This window comes from Phyllosticta capitalensis, assembly GCF_038381095.1.
Source record: "Phyllosticta capitalensis strain CBS 128856 chromosome Unknown BKA78scaffold_1, whole genome shotgun sequence".
Classification (NCBI taxonomy): Eukaryota; Fungi; Ascomycota; class Dothideomycetes; order Botryosphaeriales; family Phyllostictaceae; genus Phyllosticta; species Phyllosticta capitalensis.
Window position 1 is genome coordinate 72803 of NW_027117439.1, and position 15658 is coordinate 88460.

General features: G+C 57.0%; 4 protein-coding genes across 4 annotated transcripts; 2 read left to right on the top strand and 2 right to left on the bottom strand.

The window, feature by feature from the left end:
- Window positions 1–240: 240 nt before the first annotated feature.
- BKA78DRAFT_328975 (AMP dependent synthetase and ligase) lies at window positions 241–5433 on the bottom strand (the record flags this gene model as incomplete). The annotated part of the gene is made up of 9 exons (XM_066889631.1): window positions 241–557; window positions 803–1432; window positions 1483–1929; window positions 2042–2237; window positions 3111–3114; window positions 4599–4724; window positions 4787–5045; window positions 5113–5166; window positions 5277–5433. The coding sequence occupies 9 exons, from the start codon at window positions 5431–5433 to the stop codon at window positions 241–243; spliced, it is 2190 nt and encodes a 729-aa protein (XP_066748662.1).
- A 1422-nt stretch (window positions 5434–6855) lies between these two features.
- Window positions 6856–7594, top strand: BKA78DRAFT_400 (uncharacterized protein). Its single transcript, XM_066893120.1, has one exon. It carries the CDS (start codon window positions 6908–6910, stop codon window positions 7523–7525), a length of 618 nt encoding a protein of 205 aa, XP_066748663.1. The 5' UTR covers window positions 6856–6907; the 3' UTR covers window positions 7526–7594.
- BKA78DRAFT_300917 (fungal-specific transcription factor domain-containing protein) lies at window positions 7285–11624 on the top strand. The gene is made up of 6 exons (XM_066887316.1): window positions 7285–7940; window positions 7993–8788; window positions 8843–8912; window positions 8960–9507; window positions 9553–9934; window positions 9979–11624. The coding sequence occupies exons 1-6, from the start codon at window positions 7667–7669 to the stop codon at window positions 11149–11151; spliced, it is 3243 nt and encodes a 1080-aa protein (XP_066748664.1). The 5' UTR covers window positions 7285–7666; the 3' UTR covers window positions 11152–11624.
- Window positions 11625–13605: 1981 nt separating this feature from the next.
- On the bottom strand, window positions 13606–15528 carry BKA78DRAFT_339423 (uncharacterized protein). The gene is made up of 6 exons (XM_066890281.1): window positions 15334–15528; window positions 15209–15227; window positions 14974–15135; window positions 14788–14868; window positions 14654–14741; window positions 13606–14603 (listed from the first exon to the last, which is right to left on the bottom strand). Exons 1-6 carry the CDS (start codon window positions 15355–15357, stop codon window positions 14018–14020), a joined length of 960 nt encoding a protein of 319 aa, XP_066748665.1. The 5' UTR covers window positions 15358–15528; the 3' UTR covers window positions 13606–14017.
- Window positions 15529–15658: the final 130 nt, after the last annotated feature.

Sequence of the window (15658 nt, forward strand, 5' to 3'; positions counted from 1 at the left end):
ATCAAGTCCTTCCATCTTTTCTACATACACATCAAAAACACATTGCGCCCACATCCAGCGCCATCCGCCATCTTCTACCCATCCATCGCCCAGCCCGCCGCGCTCCCCCGCGCACATGACAGCTGGCCTCTCCTCCAGCCTGCTCAGCCTCCTCCCTGTCCTCTCGCTGATCACCAGGTCCCCGGTCCGCCTTGCCCATCTGCATCTCGCATCATCATCGTCGTCGCGTCGTCCGTCACTTCATTTGACCGTCGTCCTGTCTGCGCCTTTGGCCCACTCCCGCAAGACATTCTTCTTGACCTTGCCCGTCGACGTCTTGGGCAGCTCCTTGACCACCTCGACCTCGCGCGGCACCATGAACTTGCTAATCGCGCTCTGGTTCTTGGCCCACTCGATGACTTGGTCCCCGCCCAACGCCCTGCCGCCCTTGACCGTGATGAACGCCTTTGGCCTCTCGCCCCAGTGCGAGTCGGCCAACGCCACCACGCCCGCCTCCAGCACCTCGGGGTGTGTCACGAGCATGCTCTCCAAGGCAACAGACGAAATGTTTTCGCCGCCTGGCCAACCGTTAGCCACCGCACTCTCGTCGACCAAAAACGTGTCGCGTTTGTCGTGGCCGCTCCGCGACCGAGGTGGGAAATTTTCAAAAAATAAAAACGGCAGCCGTCCGCATGCCCCACATTGGAAAGATGATCATCCTCGGACCCCAGCAGGTCCGGAATCACCCGCGTCGGACAGGTCAGTGGCCGTCCGCCGACCTCGAATGACGTCCACCAGTCAAAGAGAATTCAACTCTACTTACCGCTTATGATGATGTCCTTTGCCCGATCAAGGATTTGTATTGCGCCATCCGGGTTCCACACGGCCAGGTCGCCAGAATGCAGCACCCCGCCCGCATACAGCTTTCGCGTGGCTTCTGGATCCTTGTAGTAGCCCTTGGCGCATATGTTTCCCGCAAACACAATCTCGCCAATTTCGATGCCGTCCTTTGCGACGTCGACCAGCACTCCCTCTGGCTGGTCCGTCTTGATGACTCGCACCGGCAGACTCGTCACGAAGCCGTGTCCCTGCCGCGCCATCTTTGCGTACTTTTCCTTGGCCGGCAGTTGTTCCCACTCGGGCATGTGGTATCCAACCGTCACTGGACCATACGTCTCGGTCATGCCATATACGTGGACGGGATGCAGGTTCAGTGCCGTCATGGTCTCGAACAAATGTGCGGTAGGTGGACTCGCGGCAACCGTGACGCGGACGGGATGCTCCAAGCGCTGCGCTCCCTCGGCGGCGCATAGCAGTGTGTTGACGGTAGGTGCGGCGTTGAAATGAGTAATCTTTTCCTCCTTCAACAGCTTCCAAATCTCGGGATAGTCAATCTTGCGCAAGCAGTAATGCGTGCCGCGGACCGACGTTACCGCCCAGGGAAAGGTCCAACCTAAGTAAGTCCTCAGTATCCTCGCTCACGTTTGCCAGGAGATGACGCACCTGTCGCGTGGAACATGGGCAGCGTCCACAAATAACGACATCGATCCTGGTGGCAGTTCAAACCGCTCTCAATGACATTGGCCAACACGGCCAAATACACGCCTCGACTCGTGTACTCGACGCCCTTGGGCCTCGCCGTTGTCCCGCTCGTGTACGCCAACGCAATCACATCGTTCTCGGAGCGCGCTTGCGTCTGCAGTCCGCTCCATCCCCTCCCGCCGGTTTCGCGGTCGTGCAATAGACCCTCGAGCACCGCGTCGTCGTATGGCCCGCTGAGCTCGCCTTCGGTGGCATCGGTGTCGGTATCGACTAGGATTGTGACGGCGGGGCGATCGGCGCGGAACGTGTCGAGCAGAGGCACGAATTCGGCGTCGGCGATGATGAGGTCCACGTCGGCATGCGCGAAGATGTATGCAATGTCCGACGGCTTGAGGCGGTAGTTTACGGCTGCATGGCAGGCAAAGTCGTCAGCATTGAGCTCACTCTGAATCTCCCGCTCGCCGCTCAGACTGGCGTCCTCTTTTCCTGTGCCGACTTGCTCCAATTGTCCTGTACGTACCCACGTTGATGCCTCCGGCGGCTCCTATTCCAAACGTCGCCTCCAGAAACGCGGGCGTATTGGGCGCCAGTATCCCTACGCGCTTGTACTGGTGTTTGATCAAAAAGTAGGCGAGGCCGCGCGCGCGGTCCGCCACTTCGGCATACGAGCGCCACAGCAGGCGGCCGTTGGCCGTCGTGTGGTGCACGGCGAGGGCCTGGCGGAACCAAAGTCAGCAAGTCAACCCAACATGCACGAGAGAGTGTCCGCGCAGCTTCCGTGTGTGAACGCTCCCACAAATCCCCCATCCCAGACCACTGGCCCACCCGTCCGCCAACGCGAAGAGAAAGACGCGGAACGAATGGACGACGTACCCCTGGCTCAATGGCCGCAGCCCGCGGCAACCACGCCGTCGGACTGAGAGCGTGGTAGTTGAATCTGTGCCGAAACTCGCGCGGCCCCGCCTCATCGCCACCACTGCCTCCACTGCCAGCAGCTTTGTTCTTGCCTGCAGCGTACCGGCGCACGCGCTCAATCTGAATGATGGCGTCGCTCGCCACGTCGTAGTAGTCGTCGTCATTGATGAATTCGGACTGGTTGTTTGTGGAGGAGGTGCTGGGAGAGGTGCTGGTGCTGCCGGGCGTGGTGGCGTGCAGGAATTGCGCGGCGAGGGTGCGCAGCCGCGATGTTGCGGTTGCGAGGAGTGTGTGGTGGTCTTCGTCGTGGGGTGAGGGCGAGGAGGAGGAGCTGTGCGAAGCGGCTGGTGTTGGCGGTGGTGGTGGAGCACCAGCGGGTTTGGCGACTTTGACGTCCCCGCTGCCGCTGCCAGAGTCTGCTGGTGCCATCTTGGTTGCCGACGGGAGCGGCTGTTGCTGTCTGAGGCGATGGGTATGTGTACACGTGCGGTCGTTGCAGCTAGGAGCGTCGTGTAGGCAATCCAAAAGACGAGACAGTCGCGACGCAACAAACCAGTAACTAGATGTAGACAGTTGGAGAAATAAAAGGCCAAAAAGTCAGGTAGGTTGAAGGACAAGGACGGGCGAGCGGCGCTCCAGAAAGCGGTGGCCGGTACAGTTCGGATAATGTGAACCAAGCTGTTGGTAGCTGTAGCTGTAGCTGTAGCGTAATTCGCAGCAGCTGTGTGGCTACTACATGTACTGTTGCTGCAATCGATGGGGGTAATGACGCCTGCAGGTCCCGCCGAGCTGTGGATTCGCTGTGGGTGTTGCGCCAGTCCTCGGTTGAAGCGGAGTCCAGCAAGGTCAAGATCCTGTCGACGCAACAAGGCAAGACCCTCAAACCCTAGGTCAACCCGAACTCCTCAAGCTCTTCTCCTGTTCTGTTCTCCTGTTCTCTCCTAGGCAGGTACAGTAAGTAGGTCGGCGTGGGCGTGGGCGTTGGCAGCAAGCAAAGACAGCAAGCAAAGGCGGGGAAAACAAAGTGTGGAGCAAGCCGTGGAGTGTGCATGTGGAGCCGCCAAGGCACATGTAGTTAGCTCACCATGGCGGTGGTGGGACGACAACGCCAGCAAAAAAGAAACTTTGGCCTCCCAAGCGAGCGAGCGAGTCGTGCAACCAGCGGAACGGATGGGATGGGATTTTTTGCTAGTAGGTGGGATTTTGGGCGTGGGTTGACTGATTTTGCGGTGGTTGTTGTGAGAGCAGAGGGGAGTGGGCAGTGTATCGTCTGTTGTCTGTCTGTCTGTCTTCTGGGAACGTGCGAACTGCGAACCGACATCCGCCGTCTACATGCACTGTGTAAGGTAGGTCTGACATTGACACTGAGCACCTCAAGATCTCCTCTGCTGCATCCGATGCGATGGAAATGGGCATTTGAAGCGTGCAATCGGGTCAATGGCATCCAATGTTGGAAATCACAGACGCCAGGAGTGGTAGCTGAATGTAAGGTAGCTTGCTCCCTCCAACCATGGAACCGTTCGCTGGCCTGACGTGACGAACGAAGCTCGAAAGGCGGCGTGGAGCTAGAGTGTGGGGAAGCGAGTGCCCGGTTGTCGATCTCGCCCGAGTCAGAGGCGCACTTGGAATTGGCTGCCAACGTCAAGGTGTTGTGTTTCATCACTTGCAAGTCCTGTGGTGCCTTGGCTGTGTTGTTAATCTGTGGTCAATGTCTCTCAGAATCCAACAACGTCCTCGCCCCAGTCTTCAAAATTCAAAAACGTCGTGGTGCCCGGGTCTTGTTAGATGGAAATTCCTCCCAGCACACAAGACCCGGGCGCTTGCGCTCATGCTTTCAGGAGTTTCCATTTGCAACCTCTACTACAGCCCGTAGAAGCAAAAAAAGGGTATGAGAAGCCATCTGGATTTGTATGTCCGTACGAGCGCCTCCCAGTTGATCGTAGGAATTTTTTGTCATCGAACCGCCGGCAAATTCAGAATGTCTGGAAAGAAAGCGGGGGAGGGGGAAACCCTTTTCTCATGACCGTCTCTCCCCGTTTTCCATCTTCCATCATGCAACACGCGCCGCGCCGACCAACCGTGCCCCACTACCCATGCAGGAGTTGATACCAGTGCCACCGTTGTTGGCCCAACCATTCGTCATCGCAGCTTAGTAGCCGAACTCGGCGAGCTGAGCCTTGACCTTGTCGTCGACCTTTGCGGTCTTCGTCGCCTCCGACAGCTGCTTCCTGAGAGCCTTCTTGCGCTCGTAGTAGGCGGCGCTCTTGACCTTCCTCCTCTCCTCGAGCCTGTAGAGTCACGATCCGTCAGTACAAATCCACTCCATTGTTTCCTCGTCGAGTGTACGAACCTGGCAACGACATCCTGGTACTTCCAGCCAAACTCGTGGCCCAGGCGGCCGACGGTGCAGTACTTGCGGCCGGGCTTGAGGCGGAGGACGCGGAGGGCCTGGGGAACGACCATGCGCTTGACGTGGTCGTAGGGAGGGGGAACACCGTCAAAGGTCTTGAGGCGCTCCATGGCAGCGGCGCCGCGGGCGGTCTTGTGAGGGATCATGCCCCGGACGGTGCGCCAGAACATCTTGGAGGGAGCGCGGAAGTGGAAGGGGCCTGGCAGTTTTTTCCATCAGTATTCGCATTCGAGGCGTCCGGACGTTCGAAAGGTGCTGGTACTAACCACCGCGGGTGGGGTTGTAGCGGGTCTGCTTGCGCAGGAAGGCCGAGTACTTCACTGTTGTTGTTGATTCGCGTCAGCTCCGAGTCCTCATAATTCGCCCATTGTTCAGTCCGTCTCCGACTCTCGGTATCGTCGCGCTTTTCGATTCGGTTCGGGGCACGTACACTTCGCGCGGAAGAACTCTCCGGAGATGTTCAGAGCCTCGCAGCGGACGACAACGACCTTCTGGCCGTTGAGCAGCTGCTTGGCCACGATGGAGGCCAGGCGGCCAAGGAGGTGACCCTTGCCGTCGATGACGATGACTGGCTCGAAGGTCGACATCCTGCTCAGTTTGCTGTCGGGTGGTGGTGGGTTAGTTGGATGTCGTTGTCGTTGCGTCTCGCCGCAGTGGGATATTTTCGACCAGAGGCCTTGCGAGTGGGAAGCCGCGGAGCCGGTTGGGAAAACGTTGTTCCGCCCGGCACGTGTCACTGAGCCCGCCCGCCGACCATCAATCAACAACCATCGCACCTCGCCTACATCAGAGTCATCGCTATTGACTGTTTGAAATTTTCCTGTCTTCCATGTCTTCTTACATTCATCAATTTGCAGCAGTCTGCCCCTGTCTCGATGGCTGACGGTGGACAGAGCTTGCTGCAGATGCCCTTTTTGCAGTCGGCTTCGAACTGCGCCCACTCCACCACTTCAAAAATGGCTCTTCAATTTCTCTGCGGCTCAACTGTTCAATGGCATTTCAGTCTCGGTTGATTTTTCTACCATGTCCTATTCCTGGCTCTGCACTCAACGACCCCTTTTCACGGCTTGAATGGAGCCTTAGCTTTGCCCTGCCACAACGCAGCAGGTCAATCACCAAAAATTGACGCATTCCCCTGGACGTTTCCGATCAACGTCGGAAAAGCAGTGCTCTCGACCAGGCTGTGAGATGAGATGAAGGTCGACGTGGTGGTTCTTGAGCAGTCTTGCTGCCACATTCGTCACATCACCGTCACTACTGCAGTGCCCCTGACTCAAAGACGGCGTACGCGTAAAATGTCTGGATCCAGTGTCCGTCCACATTCCACACGCTCCAAATTCCTCGGGGTGTTCCGATGCACAGTTGAGGTGCACGAGTCTCATCAGTACCTAGGTGTTTGACGTGGTCGGCGGATCGACAAGACGAGTCAATGTTTCTCAACAACCTCTTTGTATTAGACAAGTCTTCGGCGACCTGGACTGCGACTCTAGCTGCTTGTGACCTCATGTCAGCGGGACCATGGACGGCGTCTCAGGCTGACGTGAAGCTTGGTCGACCATCAGGGTGCAGCGGAGACGACTCCTGAAACCGGACGTGTTGACAGCGGACGGGAAGAGCCATAGGGGAGCGAATTCTCAGTGCAGTCGCCGTTGATGTCCAAGTTGGAGCGTATGACCCACCTTGGGGGCGTGTCTGGATCTGGGATTTATGATTTTGGCTAGCGATGGGATCGGCGGCCTAGTCAGGACGATCCGTGGCTAGCAAAGACGACGTCGAGATGGACCAAGGGCAACCAATCACGGCGACGACGCAGCGAGGAGCTAAGCAGTGCGTGGAAGAGGCATTTTCTGCTCTTTGGGACGGCGACGCGTGCGCTCGCACCAATTGCCGTTTCCATTTGCACAAGCGAGCGAGCGGGCGGGCTGACGTCTCCTGTCAAGCTCCACTGTTCCGAGGCGGAGCGTCAATGACTGTCCACTTGCAGTTTACAAGCACGCGCAGCAGGAGTAGTCGTGCATTATTCCCGGCGACGTTGCACGGCCGGGGCCACAGGCATGCTGGATGCGAAATTCCTTCTCGAAAACACGAGACGGGACCAGACAAGCGCCAGCAGGACCACTGACCAAACTGGGCCTAATATTGGGGACTAGTCGAGTCGAGTCGGGAGGAGTACGCACCTACAAGCGCTGGACGAAACGGCCGCGTCCGGGCCGCCCAAACCATCTCTCGAATCTTCATGGCCGTCATTGTCGACCCCAGAACCCGAGTCTGCGGTGCGGGGACGGGCAGCGCGAACAGTTTGTGGGCGTAGGCGAAGGCCAAGCTTTTTCCCTCTGCGTAGTGCCTGACTCGACGGCGAATCCCATGGGCGCAAGTAAGCGGATCTGCCACCGACCGTCAACCACCGCTCTCGGCTCGACACAGCCCTACCCACCAGGCGGGGCCCTTCTGACAAGAAGAACCTCTTCTCTCCTCCTCGCTCGCTACAGTCACACACTCGCGCCCTCTTCCGCTCCCTCCGCCAAACATTGCGACTCGTGTACATCAAAAACTACACCTCATCTCAACCTTTCGGCGATAGCCTTAAGCCCGTCCTCTCTTGCATCACCGCCACCTGCGCCTGTCCTGGCCGCCCCGTCTCCACACGACTCCGCTGACATGCTGCCTCGCCTGCAATAAATCGCTCTCCTCATCCTCGACTGCCTCTTTCAGACTTTCCCACACCCACACCGCTCCGCCCAATTCGGTATTCTTCCTTCTGGCCCATACGTCAGCTCTGACTCCTGTCACCACCACCACCGCAAATCCTTGTCCGCCTCAATGGACACCGACACAATGCCCAACGACGACAATACCGCAGCCCATGACCCGGCTGCTCCGTTGACCACTTCGGCCAACCCAGACAGTGAAACGGAATTCCACGATTCGGCGCCGCACTCGCCAACCGAAACCGGCCCTGAAAATACCGCACCGCGACCCGCTGTTCCCATGCAAAAGAGGCGGAGGGTAACGAGGGCTTGTGACGAGTGCAGAAGAAAAAAGATCAAGTGCGACGGAAAGCAGCCGTGCACCCATTGCACAGTCTACAGCTACGGTTGGTCTCGCGTGCTCGTTCGCCATGACGCGCCTTGTGCTGACAAAGTCAGAATGTACGTACGACCAACCTTCGAACCGCAGACGCAACGCCGCGCCTCAGTACGTCGAGGCCCTGGAGAATCGCCTCAAGCGCGCAGAAGCGCTGCTCGCCGCCATTTTGCCCAATGTCAATCTCGATGACCCGGCCATTGTCGCCGGATTGCAAGAAGGCATACTGCCTCAAACGCAGCAGGGCACACCTTATACTCCTTCCGAGAATGCCGCCAGCATGGACGCCGCGCAAACGACTCCCAAGGCCAACAACCTGAACCCTCAGGCCCAGCAAAGAGAAGAAGGGCAGCTGGAATCCATGGTGCGGGCTACCGGGCAGCTGGACCTGGACGAGCATGGCTACTGGGACTACCACGGCCATTCCTCCGGTCTGAGTTTTGTGAGAAAAATGAGGGAAAAGTTTGATTTCATGGGCTCTGGCGAGAGCGAGTCTTCTCCGTTTCCTGCTACCCGGCCCATCTCGTACGTTTTCGAGTCTCCCAAGAGCGCGCAAGACTCTCCGTCCCAGTTCGAGACCACCTCCTTGCCAGGGGGCGCGGAGCTGCCACCAAAAGACAAGGCGATCAAGCTCTGCGACGCTGCCATTAATGACGCCAGCTCACTGCTGCGGATTGTTCATCTTCCCACCTTTTGGAGAAATCTAGACCAAATGTACGACAAGTCGCCGGACGATTATGGCTCCCAAGAGCACAGTTTCCTACCGCTATTGTACACTGTACTGGCCCTCGGCTCTCTATTTTGCAGGCCCACGGATGAGATTGATCAGGTTGGTTACGAAAATGCGATAAACGATGGGTGAGTTTAAATTTTTTTTTTTTTCCCAAAGAGGCTTGCGCTAACGAGTCATAGTGTGCAGTATTTCAAAGCCGCTCGAGGCATCCTGGACATTGCCATGTGCCGCGACCTCAATGGGCTCCAGGTAGGTCGGCCGAGTTTCGGTTTCCTTATTTTCTGACCACATTCTAGGCCGTCATCTTCATGATTCTGTTCCTCCAATCGTCGGCCAAACTGTCGACATGCTATGCGTACATAGGCGTAGCACTTCGTTCTGCCCTGCGCATGGGTCTGCATCGTTCCATGAATGACCGATTCAATCCAATCGAGACGGAGATGCGCAAGCGGAGCTTTTGGGTGATTCGCAAAATGGACGTCTACGTCGGAGCGCTCCTCGGACTGCCCCATACTTTAAACTTTGAGGAAGTGGATCAAGATCTCCCCGAAGAGCTAGACGACGAGTACATTACCGAAACGGAGTACTTGCGCCCACCACCTAATACGGTGTCGCTGATTACGGCTTGTAATGCGCACTGTACCCTGATTGATATTCTGTCCAAGGTCGTGCGCGTCGTGTACCCGATCAAGACAAAGACACAAGACAAGCACGGCGTTCAAATTACCTCTTACACCGTGTCGTATGCCGACATTCGAGAGATTGAAAAAGATCTCCAAAGCTGGATGGAGAACCTGCCATCTGGATTGAAGCCTGGTGGAGAAGCGACTCATATGATTACTCGGTAGGCAAGTTGTCCATTTATCAGGTCCCGACTGACCCCTTTTAGCGTCCGTCAGCTTCTCCGCATGGCATATGCCCACACGCAAATGATGCTCTACAGACCCTTTCTCCACTACGTTTCCAAGTCGCCAAACTGCAGCTCACTCGATAAACGGGCCTATGCCTGTGCTTCGGCTTGCATCAGTGTTTCGAGAAACATTATCCACATTACCATGGAGATGAAGAAGCGCGACATGCTCAACGGGGCCTACTGGTTCACAATGTACACGACCTTTTTCGCCATCATGACGCTCATCTACTTTGCCTTGGAGAATCCCGAGTCACCCACCAGCCGCGAAGTCCTCAAAGAAGCTTACGAGGGAAAGGAGGTCTTGGAAAGCCTTGCCAAGCGCAGCATGGCCGCTGATCGTTGTACAAGAACGCTCAAGGTTTGTAGACGCCGCGCGTATGCCCAACTCGCTAACAAAGACAGGCCGTTTTCAACCAACTTCCCGAGCGAGTCGCCAGAAGCCATGAAAACGTCTTGGCAGTTGCGTCGCGCAAGCGGAGAGCACAATCGCCGCAGCGCGATCCAGTGGTAAAGTCCGAATACCATCTCGCCGAGCCCGAGCTGCAGAATGGTCCCCGGCGGGCACAAACCTTTCCAAGGAATGCCTCTCCTGCCAATGACGAGTCGAAGCAAGCTCACCGCGCGTCCTTTCCTCCTCACTTTGACATGCAGAACGCGCAATCCTCGCCTGCACAAGCTCACTTTAGCGTCGTCCCTGAGATTGGTCCGTTTGGCTACCAGCAAAACGTGCCTGCAACCACATCCTCGAATGGATACTACAGCGGACTGCAGACCAACCTCACTCCAAGCCCAGTCTTTAGCCAGGCACCACAGCCGCAGCAACAGTACAGCACCTTTAGCCCCGTCCAAAACAACTTCATCGACCGCATCAACGGCCTCAACCCGCCGATTCCCGATCTTTCCGCCATGATGTTCCCGTCCAACGACCCGCTGGCGTACCCCAACCAGCCCATGACGACGTACGAAAACAATGGATTCAGCAACATCATCAACCGCAACGACGCCTCGAGCAACAACGGCTCCAGCGCCTCGCACTCCTTCCTGGACAACTTTGCGCCTGGATCGCAGCAGCAGCAGCAGCAGCGCGGCAGCGGCCACGGCACGCCCGTGTCGTCGACGTCGACCAGCCAAGGAGCAAACAGCGCAAACAAGTTCAACGCGCTCCCGCAGCAGCCCACGCCCCACCACGACCCCTCGCACGGCGCCACGGTCGACCTCGAAATGTTCAACGCCACGCCGTTCATGTTTGCGCAGCCGCCGCCGCAGATGCAAACAAACGGCGCCGCATCGGCTGACATGTTTGGCGGTATCTTGCCGTCATCATCGTCGTCGTCGTCGGGCGCGCCTAATTCGACCGCCGCTGCCATGCGCCAACAGCAGCAAGCCCACCAGCAAGCCCAGCAACAACAGGCGCAACAGCAACAGCACCTCATGGGCGGCGCCTCGGCCGGCCTGGACGACCTCTTCAGCAGCGACGAGTGGGCCGGCATGTTTGCCGACCAGGGGAGCAGCGGCGTCGGCGTACTCGGGCAGGGCATGGGTATGGGCATGGGGTTGGGGCTGGGGTTCAGATGAGCGCGGAGCCTCCAGTCGAGTGTGCTGACTACCATCGGTCGGTCGGTACTCGCGAGGCCTGGCGAGTGGGCTCGTCATCGTAGTCGTGGTTGGAGTGGATAGAGCCTCAGCATGCAAGGGAGTGAGTGTTGCTGACTGACTGGCTGACTGACTAGGTGGACTGGGCTTCTTCGGACCGCGCGGTGCGTTGCGTTGCGTTGTGATACCCCCGCACTTCTTTTCTTCTATTCTTTCTTCTCCCCTTTCTCTTCCTTCCCTTCCCCCTTTAGCAGTACAAGCTTCACTTCACGTCTTCTCTTCTCTTTCCTCCCCTATTTTCTCTCGCAAACGTCTTTCTCATCGCGTGCTGCGGCCGGCGTACGGTTAGCAACTCACGGTTCCACGGACACTGGCTTCGGATCGGATCGGGTTGGGCTAGGCTGAAATGGAGTAAAGGCGTTTTGTTTTTGTTTTTGTTTTTTTTTTTTTTTTTTTCGTGCGCTGCGGTAGGTGGAGCAAAGGCGTTTTTTTGGTGGTTGTGCTGTCCCCCGTGTTTTTTTCGACTTTGTGCGTATACGGACGGGTTTACCTTTCTTGCTTTACTCTCCAGCCGGAGTGACGAGGTGGTGGACGCATCATGGATGGATAGAGCGAGGGGGCGAGAGGGCGAGGACGAAAACCTGGAAGGGGGTTGGTTTCACAGGGGGTTCGCAGGGGCGGTAGAGAGGTAGGTAGTCGTGGGGTGGTTTCGTTGTAGAAGAGAGATCAGACGTCCATGTCTTGTACAACAAATGCAATACGTACGTACGCTTCAAGATCAATCCTGCTTCCATCACCACCTTTTCCTTCCCGCGTCATCATACAAGAAAAACAAAAAGAGCAACAGCAGAAAAAACAACAACGACCCATCCATCCATCCAGTACGACAAACGGTCAATAAACACAAAAGTCAAACCCAACAAGACCGCCAGCCAGCCAGCCCTCAAATCATATTATCACAAACCATGGTCTCTAATCACCTAACTACAAGTAGGATAAGGAGGAGCCTAAGAATCTAAGTCCTACCGTTCTAGTAGTATAAGGAAGTACATAGTTAATAAAGAACTAATCTACGGCTTTTTTTTCGCTGCTGCTATGTCTTAAGTCTTTACAAAAAAAAAAAAAAAATACGTAAATATACATGTATATGTATTGTATAAGGGAGCACCTCCAATCTACTATTTTATTCTGAGTTTTAAATTTACTGACCTCCCTGCCCTTCCCTTTTCCCTGTTCTACCCTTCTTTATTTTAAAGGAGTTTATAGGTGCAAGGTGCGTGCTTATATATCCTTAGTCTTTTCTGCCTCTACTTTTTCTTGTTTGTAATTCACTTTACCCATTATATCTTTAAGGCTTTTGTTTTTTTTGGGGTAACAGGCTAGTTGTAGACTGTAGTTGATAGATGGGACTAAAAGCCCTATCATACAATTTACCACTACTACTACTCAATAGAGAAAAAAGATTATCTGTACTCTCCCCGACGCGTACTTAAGCCCCTCCCCTCCTCTCCCTTTTCTTTTCTTTTCCTCCACCGCGCAAATGTGTAGATGATACCAAAACAAAGAAAGGAAAAGCAGAAGAGAACGCAACAGACATCTTCCAAGAGTGCTGCGTGCCGCCACACGCATGTGTGGGTTGGGGGGGGGGGGGTCATTTTCTTGTTTCTGCACGGTGGTCGCTACTGCTGCCGCTGCTGCTGCTGTGGATGTATGACATGGAGGCAGTGGAGGTGTTGTAAGGGCCGGGCTGGCTGGCGCCTCACACGCCGGCCAGCTTACAGGAGTTAGAGTTGGAGCTAGTGTGATGGTTGTCGCTAGGTTTGCATGAGAGGGAGGGTGGCAGGCAGAATGAGTAAAAGAGGGAGAGAGGCTGGCAGGGAGACGAGTAGACGACCGGAGCGGCAGGCGGCCGCTTGCTTTGATCACATCCCATCCCAACCCAGTCCCGTCCGTCCGACGGCCACATAACATATGAGGAGGCGGGAGCAGAGAGACAGGAGCTGGGCAAGTGCGTGCGTGCGTACGGTCGGTCGAGCGAGCGAGCGAGTACAGTTACAGTGAGTAAGTAGTACATCGATGCAGCAAGCACGCAGTAGTCTGCCTCACTTGGGCGATGACGGAAGACAAGATTCAGCGACGGCGGACAAGGTTGCGGAGATTGAAGAATGCTTGCCTACGTACCAACGTACCTACGTACCTACGCACAGAACCTTGGCTACGCAGCAGGTAGCCCGCAACAGCCAGCCAGCCAGTGAGCGCTGCCGGGCCACACTGTCAAAACAGGAACGACGCATTCGATTCGCTTGCGCGGCGGGGGTTGGAAATGACAAAGCAGTTAATGGTACGGGTGGAAAAGCACAGATGGAAGCAAACGCTCGACACCGTGAAGCCGACGACGACAAGCAGGCGGTGGAGTGGATGGGTGATTAAGGGGGTAGGGCAGGGTCGGGAGGGAAAAGGCGCAGAAATGATGCAGAAAGACCACCCACAATCTCTTCTTGCTCAGTTTGCTCGATTCGGATGGGAAGCAGGTGTCAATCAATCAAAGGGAAGGGGGGAAAAGCATTTTGTTTCAACATCTCGTTCATTCTCACTGTGGATGGGGAGGCGCAGAAGGAAAAGAAGAAGAAAAAAAGGAGACTGCTCCCAGTTCAGCTTGCTGTCTGCTGTTCCACTTTCAATCACACATTGGTTCCCTAGTTATCGTTTTTTTGGTTTCGCCCCTTGCTGTCCGTCCGTCCAGTCCAGTCCGTCCGCCTTCCTGGCCAACTTTTTGGATGCTTGCCGCTCCTTCAAGTCGAGTGGTGTTGGACGTGCGATGGGGTGGGTGGGTCATGGCTGGCTGCGTTTATGCGCCCAGGCTGGGGAAAGCGCTGGCGTCGTTGATGTTGACGTTGCCAGCAGCAGCGCCGCGAGGACCGCCACGGGGGCCGCCACGACCTCCACGGCCGCGACCCTCGCCACGGAAGTTGCCCTCGCCGCGGGGACCACCACGGCCGCCACGGCCGCCGCCACGGCCACCGCGGAAGCCGCCAGAGCGCTCCTCACCGCGGCCGTAAATGTCGCCGAGGTCGATCTGGTTCTTGTCCTTTGTCCTGCGCTCGCGCGTCTTGTCCTTGGACTCGCCGGCAAAGTAGTCCTCGACCTTGCGCTCGACGGGCTTGCCCTCGGGGAACTTCTTGCCCGCGCCCTCGTTGGGCTTGCGGATCGCGACGCCGGCGTTCAGCTGGGCCTTCTTCTCGACGAGGTCGGCAAGGTATTCGTCGTAGCTCTTGACCTTGTCCTCAAGCTTGGCCTCGGCGGCGCCGTTGGCCTCGGCGTCGACGTCGGCAGCCTCCTCCTCCTTGGCAATGTTCTCGCCGGCAACCTCGTCGGCAAGCTCCTTGGTGCCGTCGTCGCCGCCCCAGCCCTTCTCGGCCTGCTTGGGGTGGTCACTGGGGATTGTTAGCGACGTTGTGGAGGTGAGAGAGAGTGCGGCTCTTACGCGATGCCAGACTTGGAGTGGCGGTCGTCACGGGGAGCGCGGGGTCCACGGCCACCGCGACCACCACGGCCACGGCCGCCCTCGTGGCCTGCTACAGTCAGTAATGCGTCAAGTAGTTGTCGAGAAAGACGTACGGGGGTGACGGTCCTGGCGGACGCCATCGTCGGCGGGCTTGCTGCGGTTGCTGTCCCTACCAGCATTGCGGTCGCGGAAAGCTGTTCAACATTAGCGGAATGCATCTCGCCGACCCGGACGCGAACGATTGATGTTGTTGAGAGGTGGACCCAACACTCGCAGCGTCGCCAGAGTTGTTCACGTACCGCCCTCGTTGCCGCCAACCTCCTTGCGGGCGTTGCCAGCACCGGTGCGGGGCTCCTTGGTGGGCTCGGGGCCAGAGCGCTTGCCGGAGCGAGGGAGCGTCTTCTCGATGGCCTTGGTGGGAGGCTCAGGTTCCCTGTCGGAATCCTGCTCCGGGTCGTTGCCTGTGAGTGAGCGTAAGATGGCGTGTCCGCAGCGTTGAGCGAAAAGCTTTCGCAGGGAGCGAGGTGGAGGTACCCAGGAGCTCGTAGACGTTCTGCAGGCCATTGCGCGTCAGCAGGTGCACATTGAGACGAGACGAGAGGAAATGGACGCCAAGCCGTCGGGCGGCTTTGTGCTGGAGTCTGCGGTGATGGACTGACCTTGCTAGCGATCGAGCCGGACATTTTGATGGATGAAAGCGCCTTTCGCGCTTGTCCTTCTAGGTGCGCACTCGCTCTCGACCGGGGGGTGAACAAACGAGAGTAGATCCTGGATTAAGAGGACCTGAGCTCTCGATGCGAATGGCGCGCTGGGGTGCGGGTAGAGGTGTGTTGCGCGGTCGTCAAGGGAGGACGGTGAGAGGTTGTCGTCGAGGCGGGCGTTGTGACGAAATATCTCATTGTGGTTATGCCAAGCCTGGCCATGTAAGCGAGCGCGGAGCGGAACAAGACAACTTCAACCCAACATCGTCGTCCACTCACAGCC